This window comes from Magallana gigas, chromosome 5 (assembly GCF_963853765.1).
Source record: "Magallana gigas chromosome 5, xbMagGiga1.1, whole genome shotgun sequence".
Lineage (NCBI taxonomy): Eukaryota > Metazoa > Mollusca > Bivalvia > Ostreida > Ostreidae > Magallana > Magallana gigas.
The window spans coordinates 20,936,160-20,952,757 of NC_088857.1; the positions used below are offsets into that span (position 1 = coordinate 20,936,160).

The 16,598-nt window shown below is 33.3% G+C and overlaps 2 protein-coding genes across 2 annotated transcripts; both read right to left on the bottom strand.

Annotated features, from left to right (window-relative positions):
• Positions 1–29: 29 nt before the first annotated feature.
• LOC136275262 (myb/SANT-like DNA-binding domain-containing protein 4) lies at positions 30–1,843 on the bottom strand. Its single transcript, XM_066083723.1, has 3 exons — positions 1,181–1,843; positions 665–811; positions 30–447 (listed from the first exon to the last, which is right to left on the bottom strand). The coding sequence occupies exons 1-3, from the start codon at positions 1,671–1,673 to the stop codon at positions 218–220; spliced, it is 870 nt and encodes a 289-aa protein (XP_065939795.1). The 5' UTR covers positions 1,674–1,843; the 3' UTR covers positions 30–217.
• A 4,465-nt stretch (positions 1,844–6,308) lies between these two features.
• On the bottom strand, positions 6,309–6,689 carry LOC136275581 (nuclear apoptosis-inducing factor 1-like). Its single transcript, XM_066085171.1, has one exon. The coding sequence runs from the start codon at positions 6,687–6,689 to the stop codon at positions 6,309–6,311; it is 381 nt and encodes a 126-aa protein (XP_065941243.1).
• Between the last annotated feature and the right edge of the window lie 9,909 nt (positions 6,690–16,598).

The following is a 16,598-nucleotide window of genomic DNA, read 5'->3' on the forward strand; positions in this document are numbered from 1 at the left end:
TAATCACGGAAATGACGTTGTGTATCGTGGAACACTGAATGATGGAACAGAAAACAGAAGACATTTGATCGAAGCTAGATTTTAAGTAGCATGTTTCTATTATTTCATGCATTTCATGCGGTGTGAAATATTTGGCATACAGAAAGTAGTATATAGACATCTACATAATTTGTTCTTGAATTGTAAGAAATAAAGCATTCATAGTTGAGTTATACATTTATTGCTGTGAAGTGATTGTGGCATTGGAAATAATTCCAAGCTGACAAAGTTTTATGCTGTGTTTCTCTTGCTCCAACTGCAGTCTTGTTTGTTCGATAACGAGCCTTTGTTCTTCAATATGCAGCCTTTTCTTTTCAACTTCCAGCCTATTCTTCTCTATTTCTAATCTTTCTTTTTCAACTTCAATCAGTTCTAGTGATGGCGTTTTGTCAATCTTACGTTTCTTTGCTGATAAAAAAATAAGGAATCGTAAATATATTATATGCAAACAATTAGAAAATTGCTATTGAACGTATGTGATTGATAATTTTATTGCACAAAACTTTGAACTTGCGTTATAAAAATAAAAGCAACAAAAAGTTGATAAATATGCTTGCAGGTATCAATATTATACTACCATCCTTTAAAAATTAAAACTAAAGCTTGCATATAAAATAAATTTTACCGCTTATGAAGGTTGATGTAGGTATGATTGAACTTGATGTTGGTGTGTCATTCAGAGAAGAGTGTGCTGGTGATTCCGGTAACTCCTCGGCTGCTGGAGCTTCTGTTATGATGAGCCCACCTCTTCCTTGCATATCATCGGATTCATCTTGAAATAAAGCACATAGGGATATATATTCAGAAAAGTACATGTATATAATTTCATCATAACTTTTGATTTTATATATATATATATATATATATATATATATATATATATATATATATATATATATATATATATATATATATATATATACACGCGCGCACACGCACACGCACGCACACACACCGTTTGTTACAATAAAATCAAATTAACTTTATTACAGTCTGTATGAAAATATGTCTTCCTAAAACGAATGCACTATAAAATATGTAGCATTATGTTCTAAATTAATCGTATTTGTTTTGTATGATACATCGGACGATCAATTATTTTAAACTTTAAATAATTTTTATGTAAATTATATGAACCAACTTTGCTCCTTGTCAACAACAAGAGTGTCGATGCCCCCGTCTATCCCTGATATCGCAGTTTCTCCAATGATTGACTGGATCTTGTCCTCTACAGGGGTAACAAAACAATCCGCCGGCAATTTACCACCACCGGTTTTTCTTTCCTCTCGTTTAATTTTGGAAATTTTTTTCTTTGTGTCACTGCAGAGGACACTCCATTTCTTTTTGAGGTCGTCTGCTGTACGTGAAAATGAGCTGTTAACCGAATTCACTTTTGTACAAATTAAGTCCCATTCCCGTTTTTTCGCCTGATTTGTCACAGTTGAGTTGTGTTTGGAGAATATAATATCTTTTCTTTTCTCCACTTCTTCTGTTAAGATGATAATCTCCGCGTTTGTAAAATTCGGACTTCCTTTGGTCGAGACATTGTGGTGTGATTTTGTAAATACGAAAGCATGTATACGTGTAAGCACGGACTTTTTACAAGGACTAGACAAAGAAGTGCACCCATTCATGACGAAATCACTGCCGATTGTCCAGAGTGTTCGAATGACCGAAAACAACGACCGAAATGTTCATAAAATAGCAATTAAAAGCTGCTTGGTTAGTTTTATGAAATGAAAAAGCAAAAATCAATAATTCATAGCTACTTTTATTCAAAACTTGGCCCCTCCCTCCCGACCACATAATTACTGAGTAAATGATTGTTATTACTCACTATAATACTCATAATACAATTTACGTATCATTAAGAAGTATTTGGTTTTTGTATATAATTATTTATATAGATATAATTATATCAAGATTTAGCATACTGCCTGCAACAGTTTATTTTAGACTAAGAAATCAACCTCCAATAAAAAAAAATGACCTATTAACTCTATATGTATAAAAAATAAGTGGATGTTGGAACCCGTTAACTTGTAATGATTGCAATAACATGGCTCTTAAGATATGTCCTAAGATAGATTTACAGTAAGAAAGTTTTGTGAAACAGCTATGACAAATCTTAGGAACTTCCTAAGTTATAACTTAGGCATATCTTAAGTTCTATCTTAGGAAACATCTTAGGAAATCTTTGTGAAACGGGCCCCTGGGGCCCGTTTCACAAAGCATACTTAGGACTAAGTTATATCTTAGGAAAGAACTTTTTCCTAAGTTCAGTACTTATCCGTTTCACTATTCCAGTCTTATCTTATGAAATTCCTAAGTTATGTCTTAACTTTAAGACAGGTAAATTGATGTCTTCGGAACAAACTTAACATGACGACTGTTTACTTTATAATGAAATAAATTTCCATGCACATTGAAGTTGAACAAAAATACAAGAAAAAACGAATCATTAGGACTTTTTCACTTTACTTCTTAACTGAAAACTTTAGAACTATCAAAATAAATATATATTTCTTCAATTATTTTCTTTTGTGTAGACTTTTAATTTTAACATTTTTTTTTTAGATTATCTGGTCGCACGCGCAGATGGGTAGCGGGTATTGTTATTGCTAGTGCACTGATGATAATGAAATTATTCGTGCCCGAGAATCACTGATATCTTAAGTAGTTTGATAAAAATAGGAATAAATACTAAATAAAACTCAATATACAGAATGACTGGGTGATTTGTCCTATCCCTCCACCAAATAAGCTTTTCTTTTACGAAAGAAAATTTAGGTGTTTTCTTTGCGGTGGGGTGAGGGGTTGGTTATTTCAATTTTTGTTGGGAGGGGTAGGAGTGACCGGCAAGTGGTTTAGGTATGTCGTTGCTAAATCTTCCTTGGGAATGCTGTTTCATTAAGAAATTGTTGTCTTTTATCCTCACTTCCCCCATCAGCCAAGATGCATTTATTTGCAATGTTTCCTTTTAAAAAAAAACTATTCTTGTATCAACCATTACAAGACGCGTTACATTCAACTTAGTTTAAAAGTTCCACATCTTTCCATTCTAAATCCTACTTGTCACTGCATGTTATTGTATTCCATTTTGAAAAATACCGTAATATATAGTAAAGTCATAATAATTGGATATCCCAACGGGTATTTTCAATTTAGGATTAAGCATATCTGTATATGTAAACACGGACTATTTATAATGGACCAACTAGGCAAAAAAAAAAGCACTCGATCATTGAGAGCAGTGACCAATTTTTTTCAAATGATTCATGCTGTGAAGAATTATATTTACATGTAGCAAAAAACAAGAAAGATACCGCGATTTTTCAAATTCAAAAAATACTGTTTTTAAAGAATATATACGGTTGTATTACATTATTTTTATCTACTCGTGTATGCATGAACTATTTGCAGTTGTATTAACACATTTTAACTTTTTTTTCTAACTAAATTTGTTTCTAGGTGAATAAGGAATGCGTTTTTATGTTTACTTAGAAACTTTACACCCATGCCACATTGAAAAGAATTTACACGATCGATATAAGTTAGGAATTAACAAAATGATTTAAAAGTGGTTTACAATGTATCTTAAGATAAGATTTAGTCAACTTAGTTACGCTAAGAAATTTTTATGAAACAGCTATGACAAATCTTAGGAACGTCCTAAGTTATAACTTAGGCATATCTTAAGTTCTATCTTAGGAAACATCTTAGGAAATCTTTGTGAAACGGGCCCCTGGGGCCCGTTTCACAAAGCCTACTTAGGAATAAGTTATATCTTAGGAAAGAACGTTTTCCTAAGTTCATTACTTATCCGTTTCACAAATCTCGTCTTATCTTAGGCAATTCTTAAGTTATGTCTTAACTTTAAGACAGGTAAATCAATGTTTTAGGAACAAACTAAATATGGCGGCTGCCTATGCCATAATAAATCGTAGGAATCTTTTACGTAAAGAAAGAGTATTTAGGGACAGAAACAACTCATTGGATTACATGGATGATATTGAAATAATATCAAAGTTTAGACTTCCTCGCCATTTGATTCTGGACATATGCCGGGAGATAGAAAACGACCAATCGCAACTTCTCGGGCCTTTCCGGCAGGCTCGGAAAAACACCTCGAATGTATTACCTAGGCGTCCATGACAACCCCTCTTTTTATAGAACTGGATATAAATACAACACATTTCAGGATCTGTTTAGATGTATATAATATACTTCATTAAAGTAAACGATATATACTAAAATATAACACAGAAGCGACATACAAGACTGTCTAGCCGATACTTATTTTGATGGGAAGCGACTCCATTTTGTATAAAATTCTAACATCCGGTGATGTTAATACGTTCGAGGTGTTTTTCCGAGCCTGCCGGAAAGGCCCGAGAAGTTGCAATTGAGAAAACGACATAACAAGGCCAACAAGAAGGTCACATTCGCTACCACCGTCCCTCCAGGTCATGGCTGCTTTACTTTTTTCGCTACCGGGAATATCCAGACAGTTACTGCGGATCTCCATGGTATAAGTAAAGCTAGCATATCAAGGATTGTAAGGGATGTGTCTATATCTTTAGTTAAAAGAATTCCGAGCTATATTAAATTACCCAATAAGGAGACTGCAATTACAAATTCCATGTTCGATTTCTCAAGAATATGTGGTTTTCCAAATGTTATAGGCGCAATAGACGGGACACATGTTGGAATTAAGTCCCCGTCTTTTGAGGAAAATGTATTTGTTAACAGGAAAAACTATCATTCAATTAACACTATGGCTGTCTGTGATGCCAAATTAAAGTTTATTAATTTGGTAGCTAAATGGCCGGGATGATCCCATGATTCATTTGTATGGAACAATTCTATACTTTGCCAACTTTTTGAAAACAAGAAAATACCAAGAGGAAGTCTTTTAGGTGATAGTGGATATCCCCTTAGGCCATATTTGCTTACATCTGTCTTAAACCGAACAACCCACAAAGATAATATGGCACATGCGAAAACAAGGTGCGTCATTGAAAGATGCTTTAGAGTGTGGAAAATGCGGTTTCGTTGTGTGGACACATCAGGAGGTGCACTACAGTTCTCGCCTGAAAGAGCCTGCAATATCATAGTGGCAACTGCAGTTTTGCTCAATATCTGTATTGATAATAAAGTCCCAAATCCAGAAGGAAGAATTGTTATTAATGACGGAAATGACTTTGTGTATCGTGGAAAACTGAATGATGGAACAGAAAACAGAAGACATTTACATAGCATGTCTCTATTATTTCATGCATTTCATGCGGTGTGAAATATTTGACATACAGAAAGTCGTATATAGACATGTACAAAATTCGTCCTTGAATATGCTGTGTTTCTCTTGCTCCAACTGCAGTCTTGTTTGTTCGATAACGAGCCTTTGTTCTTCCATATGCAGCCTTTTCTTTTCAACTTCCAGCCTATTCTTTTTATTTCTAATCTTTCTTTTTCAACTTCAATCAGTTCTAGTGACGGCGTTTTGTCAATCTTACGTTTCTTTTCTGATAAAAAAATAAGGACTCATGAATATATTATATGCAAACAATTAGAAAATTGCTATTGAACGTATGTGATTGGTAATTTTATTGCACAAAACTTTGAACTTGTGTTATAAAAATTAAAGCAACAAAAAGTTCATAAATTTGCTTGCAGGTATCAATATCATACTACCATCCTTTTAAAAATTAAATCTAAAGCTTGAACATCAAATAAATTTTACCCCTTATGAAGGTTGATGTAGGTATGATTGAACTTGATGTTGGTGTGTCATTCAGAGAAGAGTGTGCTGGTGATTCCGGTAACTCCTCGGCTGCTGGAGCTTCTGTTATGATGAGCCCACCTCTTCCTTGCATATCATCGGATTCATCTTGAAATAAAGCACATAGGGATATATATTCAGAAAAGTACATGTAAATAATTTCATCATAACCTTTGTGTATATATATATATATATATATATATATATATATATATATATATATATATATATATATATATATATATATATACACACACACACACACACACACCGTTTGTTACAATAAAATCAAATTAACTTTATTACAGTCTGTATGAAAATATGTCTTCCTAAAACGAATGCACTATAAAATATGTAGCATTATGTTCTAAATAAATCGTATTTGTTTTGTATGTCAGATACATCGGACGATCAATTATTTCAAACTTTAAATAATTTTTATGTAAATTATATGAACCAACTTTGCTCCTTGTCAACAATAAGAGTGTCAATGCCCCCCGTGTATCCCTGATATCGCAGTTTCTCCAATGATAGACTGGATCTTGTCCTCTACAGGGGTAACAAAACAATCCGCCGGCAATTTACCACCACCGGTTTTTCTTTCCTCTCGTTTAATTTTGGAAATTTTTTTCTTTGTGTCACTGCAGAGGACACTCCATTTCTTTTTGAGGTCGTCTGCTGTACGTGAAAATGAGCTGTTAGCCGAATTCACTTTTGTACCAATTAAGTCCCATTCCCGTTTTTTCGCCTGATTTGTCACAGTTGAGTTGTGTTTGGAGAATATAATATCTTTTCTTTTCTCCACTTCTTCTGTTAAGATGATAATCTCTGCGTTTGTAAAATTCGGGCTTCTCTTTGGTCGAGACATTGTGGTGTGATTTTGTAAATACGAAAGCATGTATACGTGTAAGCACGGACTTTTTACAAGGACTAGACAAAGAAGTGCACCCATTCATGACGAAGTCACTGCCGACTGTCCAGAGTGTTCGAATGAAGTTGACCGAAAACAACGACCGAAATGTTCATATAATAGCAATTAAAAGCTGCTTGGTTAGTTTTATGAAATGAAAAAGCAAAAATCAATAACTCAAAGCTACTTTTATTCAAAACTTGGCCCCTCCCTCCCGACCACATAATTACTGAGTAAATGATTGTAATTACTCACTATAATACTCATAATACAATTTACGTATCATTAAGAAGTATTTGGTTTTTGTATATAATTATTTATATATATATGATTATATCAAGATTAAGCATACTGCCTGCAACAGTTTATTTTAGACTAAGAAATCAACCTCCAATAAAAAAAAATGACCTATTAACTCTATATCTATAAAAAATAAGTGGATGTTGGAACCCGTTAACTTGTAATGATTGCAAATACATGGCTCTTAAGATCTGTCCTAAGATACAAATAAGAAAGTTTTGTGAAACAGCTATGACAAATCTGAGGAACTACCTAAGTTATAACTTAGGCATATCTTAAGTTCTATCTTAGGAAACATCTTAGGAAATCTTTGTGAAACGGGCCCCAGTTCTTAAGTCCATTGAGTAAGCCAATGGCCATGCAGTTAGTATAATGAAGACTGTTGGTTTCCGACAAACTTATTTCTTTGTACGGATATCATCAATTTTCTTAAAATCCCGTTTTTGCCGTGTCTTGTGTAGTAGGGCGTTTAAAGAGTATATATATATATATATATATATATATATATATATATATATATATATATATATATATATATATATATATATATATATATATATATATATATATATATATATATATATATATATCTCTATCTATCTATATATATCTATATATCTATATCTATATCAATATATATATATATATATATATATATATATATATATCTATCTATCTATCTATCTATCTATCTATCTATCTATCTATCTATCTATCTATCTATCTATCTATCTATCTATCTATCTATCTATCTATAAAGATAGGTCTTTTGCAGTATTTTAAAGTATCTAGTTTATATATATGCAGCAATGTCTTGAGTTTGGCCTCCTCGGAATCCGACTGTTTGGTATCACTGTATGATATTTCCTGATGAATAAAAATTCTGAGGAATCCATTTCGGTTCTGTCTTGGTAAACACAAGAAGATAACCTTTTCGCACTGGATTTTTTTTCTTTTTTGATTTTAAAAAAATTATTAAATATCATTTTAAATGTAGATTATGTATGTGAAAAGAGATTAATTTAATCATTTTTCTATTTATTCTCACTTTGGTATACACATGCATACAAGTGAAGATCTACATGTAAGGTTTACATTTTTCTTAAAAAGTAGTTCCGGATAGATGTTGTCAAGAGGTTGTGTCCCTATACCAAGGCATGTTAAACAATATAATACATGTCCCTCTATCTGCATCAGCCAATCAAACGAGGCGTTACAACCAAAATTAAATTACTGAGATATACGTGTTCATGTTTTGTGTTGAAAGTTTACCTTGTTCACGACTGACTGTATTCATTTCAACATCTTGATTAATAAATGGTTTGTTTTCTTCATGATTTTCTTCAGCACTTCTTGATTTGCAGATTGAAGTGAACTCTAGAGTTACACACAAAAATTAAAGGAAAAAACATTATTTCGATGTCCAAAACATGTTGTTGGAGAGAAATAATTATGTCAAATTGAATAATGATGGAGCAACACACAGTAAATATTTAACTTTGTTTAATGTTTAAATATTAACTTTATTATTGATATTTTTTAAAAATAATTTTACATCTTAAAGCATTAACAGTGATTTCAACTTACGTGCTTTTAAGAAATAGAAGTTATATTGTACAAGACTTACTCCTTCTTCGACGGAAGATGAGTGTAACACCGATAAATAAAAGAACAACCACAATTGCTAAAGGTACAATCCATTGTAAGTCAGTCTGATTGATTTTAGGGTCGTTTTCTGTTTTTGTATATTCCGTTGTTTCTCGAAGGTACGTCGTGGGTATTCTGTTGTAAATAAGTAAAATATCAATTAAAATAAGTATCCTTGATTTAAACTTTTTGCGTTTTTGCATAATTGTTGCTCCAGGAAATAAATAAAAGTATTGAAAGTACTTAAAAGCGATAGGCAGGTTTGTTGTCAAGATGTTGGAAAAAATTGCATTAATATTTTCATCTAAACTAAGTATCCTATACCTATATTAACATTAAATAAGTCGTTTCATTGTCCAATTCTAGATTAAAAATCAATATATTCTTGCTTTATTAAAAAAAATTACAATATAAGTTTAAAATCTCACAATTTGTCATTTTTGTTAAAAAAAATGTGATATACACACATCTACATGTAGTGGGGGGGGGGGGGTAATCGTGTTCAAAAAATTCAAACTTGTAAACTTGTAAATCCAATTATGCAATCGTGTTGGTGTGTGAGCCTGAGTATGAATGTGTGTAATTCTGATCGTGTAACCTATAACACTCGGGCATAAATACTTTAAGATTTGACTCAGTTCCTTCGTATGGTGCACATTTTGCATGTTTTAAATGTTTTTCTTCAGTTAATTTAACCTTCAACTTTGCACATTTTCAATCCGTAGTTTCTGTATTTGTATCTCCATGCTCGGAAATAGCACATCTGACATGTTACAAATCGACAAATGTGAAGTTTACAAGTTTGTCGAATTTTGACATGACCTTATATGCAAATGCTTACTGCACGAAAAGGCCGTAATCGCCGGAATGGACCAGAATAAACATAATATTCAGTAAACTGTTATGGTAAGCTTTTGATGAACGATACTATTTTCTCTGGATCGAAAATATTCTTGCATCGATTTTCTTACATCAATAATAAAATCGATATTGGCATTATAGGGGCATGGTCACGATTTTGGTCAAGAATTATTTTTCTGATTTTAATGTTTACAATGCTTCAGTGAGGCATTCTTAAAGGCAACCGAAAGAATCTGGGGGAATAAGCCGAGGCAAAAAACCCACATCGGTTCATTAAAAAATAATACTATTTTATTTCTAGCAAATTTCACTTTCGTTACATTTATTAAACATATGTGATCATATACATTCAGTGCTGCCATAACCAACAAAAAGTAACTTCTATACTACTATATTAAAATGATAGACTCGAATTTTTTAGCTTTAATACCGAGAAATCGGAAGACTACTGTCTTTTGATATATATATTTTTAACATTATTGGTACTTGGAGATTACCAATTTGTTTTTATTTTTTCTCAATCAGGCTTCGCTAATTAATAATCAAAGAGGATTCCTTTAAAAAATCCGGAAATCGTCTGAATTTTTCGGATTTTACAATCTTGCGTATGCGTATTACATTCAAGCTGAATCACGGGATGCTTTTTAGTTTATGTTTCCACAATATCACATTTTCATGGATAAACTAAAAAAACGATGCATGTAAAACGAAGACGTCAAAATTTGCTATATATATTCTGTTCATATAAAAGAAATTACGGGAGATAACTTATAGTGCGTTTAATATGAAAAATTCCAAGATTTCTGGATGTCAACATGGTGTGCAAATTTTATGTATCTATTTCGTAAATGCCCGACATAATATGCAATGCCAACTCGTTCACGCACGGGTCAAAGTCTAGTCACATTTAATTGATATTAAGACATCCAAATAGTTATATGCTAATTTGGCAACAAAATGATATAGAAATCGGATGTTCAAATTATATTTTTTAATAGAGTGGGTCATCGTACCATTTTTTAAAGAACGAATATTGTTAACACATATTAACGTCTATCTTTTTCAATTTTCCAAAAAATGGTACGAAAACCCACTCCATGGTAAAAAGTAAGTTTTCTTCTTTAGATTTTTAAGCTTGGTCTTTAAATGACTAAGTCCAGTCGTTTGCGTAAAACTGATAACAATAGAATCAGCTATATTATACCATCTAAACAAGCGAACAGATCGGTGGTGTAGTGGTAAGCGAGGAGTTCTTTAAACAAATGTAACTGTAAAAGTGGGTGTTTTTGAATCGTACGCGTTATGAGTTTTTTTGTTTACATTGTTAGAATGTAATTTTTTTTTTACTTAATGATATACATTGTTAAATGTAATTTTCCTTTTTTTCTCTTAATAATAAAAATTTGTTTATATTAACTTGAAATTATTTGATATGCGTTTTCTACTACTTTTATAAAATATGAAATGTATGTTATTCTCTTTCAGATTGCACGAATTTATATTGTAAAGAAATGGTTGTTGTGCATGCAAGAAACAATTAAATGGCAAGATAAAACGTTCCATCTTTTAATCCTTGACAGTCTTGTTAACACAACAAGGGCATACTCTGGACAAAAGCATGTAATTGTGCACTAAATGCTGAATACAAGCTAAGTCAAAAGTACAGGATGCGCCTAAAGAAAATTCAACGATTAACTAGGCATGTATTTCACTTCCAATTGTATCGGCAGGAAAATCACATTACAAATGCGTGTTTTGTTGTGAAAGAAAAAGCATAGTAGTTCTACCAAAAGACACAAAGACCACTGGGACCAATGACCAACACAAAATTTTGACCAGTGTCCTATAACAAGACCCCTTGTTATACGCTACTGGTTTGACTATCGCTGTCTTCCTTAGCCCCTACCCCCACTTTTTTGCAAATTTATACATAGCAAAGACCTTTTTTTGCTTGACAAGATTTTTTATAAGTCTAGCCCCCCCCCCCCCCCCCCCACTTTCAATTTGCTTCCGACGCCACTGTATATTTTTTTTGAAAATACTTGTTTTGAATATCTACAAAAGGAAATAACTAAACTCTTCTGTCTCCGAAGCGGAAAAATCGACTCCCCCATACTCTTTGTCGACTCCCCTGCGTTAGGGGTTGTATACGATGATTTAAGTAAATTAGTAAATTAAATATTGTTAGAAAGTAATCAACATTTTTGTATTTTAACTCTTTAAATGAGTATGTGATTGTTATTCTAAATTTGCCAGTTTAAAGTATATGTAAATACTACAAAATTTAAGGGCATTTGCGCATTTCAAATGTCGATTGCCCCTTTCTCGCATTTTTGGACATTTTCATTTGGATAATACTGTCCACCGATTAAATGACCAGTTAACTCGTACGTTTATTACTTCTTATAAGACGTATGAGAGGGTCGTGGGCATTCGCAACGGCTTATTCCCCCAGATTCTTTGTATACATGGTTACACCTTAAACAATTAAATTCAGTTAACTCCTTTAATTTTTATACGCTGAAGAAGTGTACAAATATAATCAATTTAAAAAAATTACAATACGTCATATTGTTTAATTTTGGTTTTACATTCACCCAGTAATTTGAAACTTTGATATTGTTCGTTGTGATTTTTCTGGGTGGGTATATATACACAATTTACAGTATGTCATATTGATTTTTTTGTGTTAGCACCCACACAGTTTTTTTTTTAAACTGTGACATTCTGAATTTTGTATTCACACCCATCCAGCCAATAACAGTTTACGAAATGGTGATACGCTAACATGTACTCTTTCATGAACAATGCTGTTGTAACTATAAATCTTGAAAGCCGATGTTTTAAGTGTTTTATTTGTTCCGTTAGGATAACTTCTGATGTACCTAAATATCATCAAATCGCTAACTTTTCTAGGCATTAACAATTCTGCTTCATGGAATCTGTAGCAAGTGAGCAACCTAATTTTTGTACAGGATGACAATAAAATAATTTTGCTTTAATAGTTTCTAAATTGCTTTGATCACAAAAATTTAACATATTTACTAACAGTAATTGTTTTCATCAATAAATTGATAAATTACATTTTTTATAGAAATATGTAGTAGAAGATCATACAACAGCGTTGGAGCAGATGGTTGACTTTCCAATCACAGGCACCCACATTATTAATTTAATTTAAAGGTTTTTTATTGAACGGAATGTTGAAATTATTGAATGGATTGGATAACAGACATAGCATCTGTTAACCCTTTCAAACATACAAAGTCAAAAAGAAATTATCTATAGGCATAAAAACAAGAGGCCCAGGGGCCACATTGCTCACCTGGCTCCACCGTCACCAAAATTTTCAAATCCCTCAACTCAAATCCTTTAAAGAAAAGTACATAAATTTGAGGTCAAACCTCAGATTTGAGGCTGAGTATTGACTTGAGGAAAGTTGGTGACGGTGGGGCCAGAGCAACAATTGCCTTAATTCTAATCAAATTAGCATTACAGTATCAAAATATCTTGACAACAAAGTACAGTAGATCTTGCTAAAAAAAAATTGAAAATCTGCCAATTTTTATCCACCTCTTTTATTTTGGTAAATACCAAGCCCCTTTTGTTGTTGTACCTGTAAGAAGATTTTTCTCTATTCCTATAAGTACTGAGTTTTGGACCGAAAACTTTCCCAGAATATTTTTAAAGATTTTCTCTCTATATTCCTATGTAAAAATTCAAACCGCCATCACGGCTCCGACCTACCACTAGGGACTGTGATTTTGCAAACTTAAATTTACACTACCCGAGGATGCTTCTACACAAGTTTAAGCTTTTCTGGCCAAACAGTCTTTAAAAAGAAGATTTTTAAAGATTTTCTCTATATATTCCTATGTAAAACTTGATCCCCCCATTGTGGCCCCACCCTAACCTCAGGGACTATGATTTGAACAAACTTGAATCTATACGATCTGGGGATCATTCCACTCAAATTTGGGCTTTCCTGGCCTAATAGTTTTGAGAAGATTTTTAAAGATTTTTTTCTCTATATAAAATTTATCCCCCATTGTGGCCCCACCCTACCCCCAGGGACCATGATTTGAACAAACTTGAATCTACATTATCTGAGGATGGTTACACGCCAATTTGAGCTTTCTTGGCCAAATAGTTTTTAAAAGATTTTCTCCTGTATAAAAAAAATTTCTACCAATTGTGGCCCCACCCTACCCCCGGGGACCATGATTTGAACAAACTTGAATCTACACTATCTGAGGATGCTTACACTCAAATTTGAGCTTTCCTGGCCTAATGGTTTTTGAGAAGAAGATTTTTTAAGATTTTCTATAGAATATATTCCTTTGTAAAACTTGATCCCCCAATTATGGCCCCACCCTACCCCCGGGGACCATGATTTGAACAAACTTGAATCTACACTACCTGAGGATGCTTCCATTTTAATTTGAGCTTTTCTGACCTAATAGTTTTTGAGAAGAAGATTTTTAAAGATTTTCTCTATATATTCCTATGTAAAACTTGATCCCCCATTGTGGCCCCACCATACCCCCAGGGACCATGATTTGAACAAACTTGAATCTACAATACCTGAGGATGCTTCCATTTTAATTTGAGCTTTTCTGGACTGATAGTTTTTGAGAAGAAGATTTTTAAAGATTTTCTCTATATATTCCTATGTAAAACATGATCCCCCTATTGTGGCCCCACCCTACCCCTGGGGACCATGATTTGAACAAACTTAAATCTACACTACCTGAGGATGCTTCCATTTTAATTTGAGCTTTCCTGGCCTTATAGTTTTTGAGAAGAAGATTTTTAAAGATTTTCTCTATATATTCCTATGTAAAACTTGATCCCCCCTATTGTGCCCCCACCCTACCCACAGGACCATGATTTGAACAAACTTGAATCTACACTACCTGAGGATGCTTCCATTTTAATTTGAGCTTTCCTGGCCTTATAGTTTTTGAGAAGAAGATTTTTAAAGATTTTCTCTACATATTCCTATGTAAAAATCCATTCCCCCATTGTGGCCCCACCATACCACCAGGGCATAGGCACTTGTTTCTGAGAAAAATATTACCCTAGAGTATAATAATAACACTCAGAAACAAGTGCCTGTGCACCAGGGACTATGATTTGAACAAACTTGAATCTATAATACCTGAGGATGCTTCCATTTTAATTTGAGCTTTTCTGGCGTAATAGTTTTTGAGAAGATTTTTAAATATTTTCTCTATATATTCCTATGTTAAACTTGATCCCCCAATTGTGGCCCCACCCTACCCCCGGGGACCATGATTTGAACAAACTTGAATCTACATTATCTGAGGATGGTTACACGCCAATTTGAGCTTTCTTGGCCAAATAGTTTTTAAAAGATTTTCTCCTGTATAAAAAAAATTTCTACCAATTGTGGCCCCACCCTACCCCCGGGGACCATGATTTGAACAAACTTGAATCTACACTATCTGAGGATGCTTACACTCAAATTTGAGCTTTCCTGGCCTAATGGTTTTTGAGAAGAAGATTTTTTAAGATTTTCTATAGAATATATTCCTTTGTAAAACTTGATCCCCCAATTATGGCCCCACCCTACCCCCGGGGACCATGATTTGAACAAACTTGAATCTACACTACCTGAGGATGCTTCCATTTTAATTTGAGCTTTTCTGACCTAATAGTTTTTGAGAAGAAGATTTTTAAAGATTTTCTCTATATATTCCTATGTAAAACTTGATCCCCCATTGTGGCCCCACCATACCCCCAGGGACCATGATTTAAACAAACTTGAATCTACAATACCTGAGGATGCTTCCATTTTAATTTGAGCTTTTCTGGACTGATAGTTTTTGAGAAGAAGATTTTTAAAGATTTTCTCTATATATTCCTATGTAAAACATGATCCCCCTATTGTGGCCCCACCCTACCCCTGGGGACCATGATTTGAACAAACTTAAATCTACACTACCTGAGGATGCTTCCATTTTAATTTGAGCTTTCCTGGCCTTATAGTTTTTGAGAAGAAGATTTTTAAAGATTTTCTCTACATATTCCTATGTAAAAATCCATTCCCCCATTGTGGCCCCACCATACCACCAGGGCATAGGCACTTGTTTCTGAGAAAAATATTACCCTAGAGTATAATAATAACACTCAGAAACAAGTGCCTGTGCACCAGGGACTATGATTTGAACAAACTTGAATCTATAATACCTGAGGATGCTTCCATTTTAATTTGAGCTTTTCTGGCGTAATAGTTTTTGAGAAGATTTTTAAATATTTTCTCTATATATTCCTATGTTAAACTTGATCCCCCAATTGTGGCCCCACCCTACCCCCGGGGACCATGATTTGAACAAATTTGAATCTTCACTATCTGAAGATGCTCCCATTTTAATTTGAGCTTTCCTGGCCTGATAGTTTTTGAGAAGAAGATTTTTAAAGATTTTCTCTATATATTCCTATGTAAAACTTGATCCCCCTCTTGTGGCCCCTCCCTACCCCTGGGGACTATGATTTGAACAAACTTGAATCTACACTGCCTGAGGATGCCTCCACACAAGTTTAAGCTTTTCGGGCGGAATAGTTTTTGAGAAGAAGATTTTTGAAAAATACCAACAAATTTTCAATAATTCTCAATTATCTCCCCTTTAAAGAGGGCGTAGCCCTTCATTTGAATAAACTTGAATCCCTTTTACCTAGTGGTGCTTTGTGCCAAATTTGGTTGAAATCTGCCCAGTAGTTCTTGAGAAGAAGATGTAAATGTGAAAAGTTTACAACAACGACGACAACGACGACTACGACAGACAACGGACAAATTGTGAACAGAAAAGCTCACTTGAGCCTTTGGCTCAGGTGAGCTAAAAAGTATTACAAGTTTATAGAATATTATTGATATTATGTGTATAAAAGACAGGGGATACTTAGATATTAAATAATTATCTGAACATTTTCCAAATATGATTGTAAGACATACTGTTGGTAGACATGTTAACTCACACCTACATTAACAAACATATCACCTTTTCTTTATACTTGCAGAGATACAAACATAAGAAT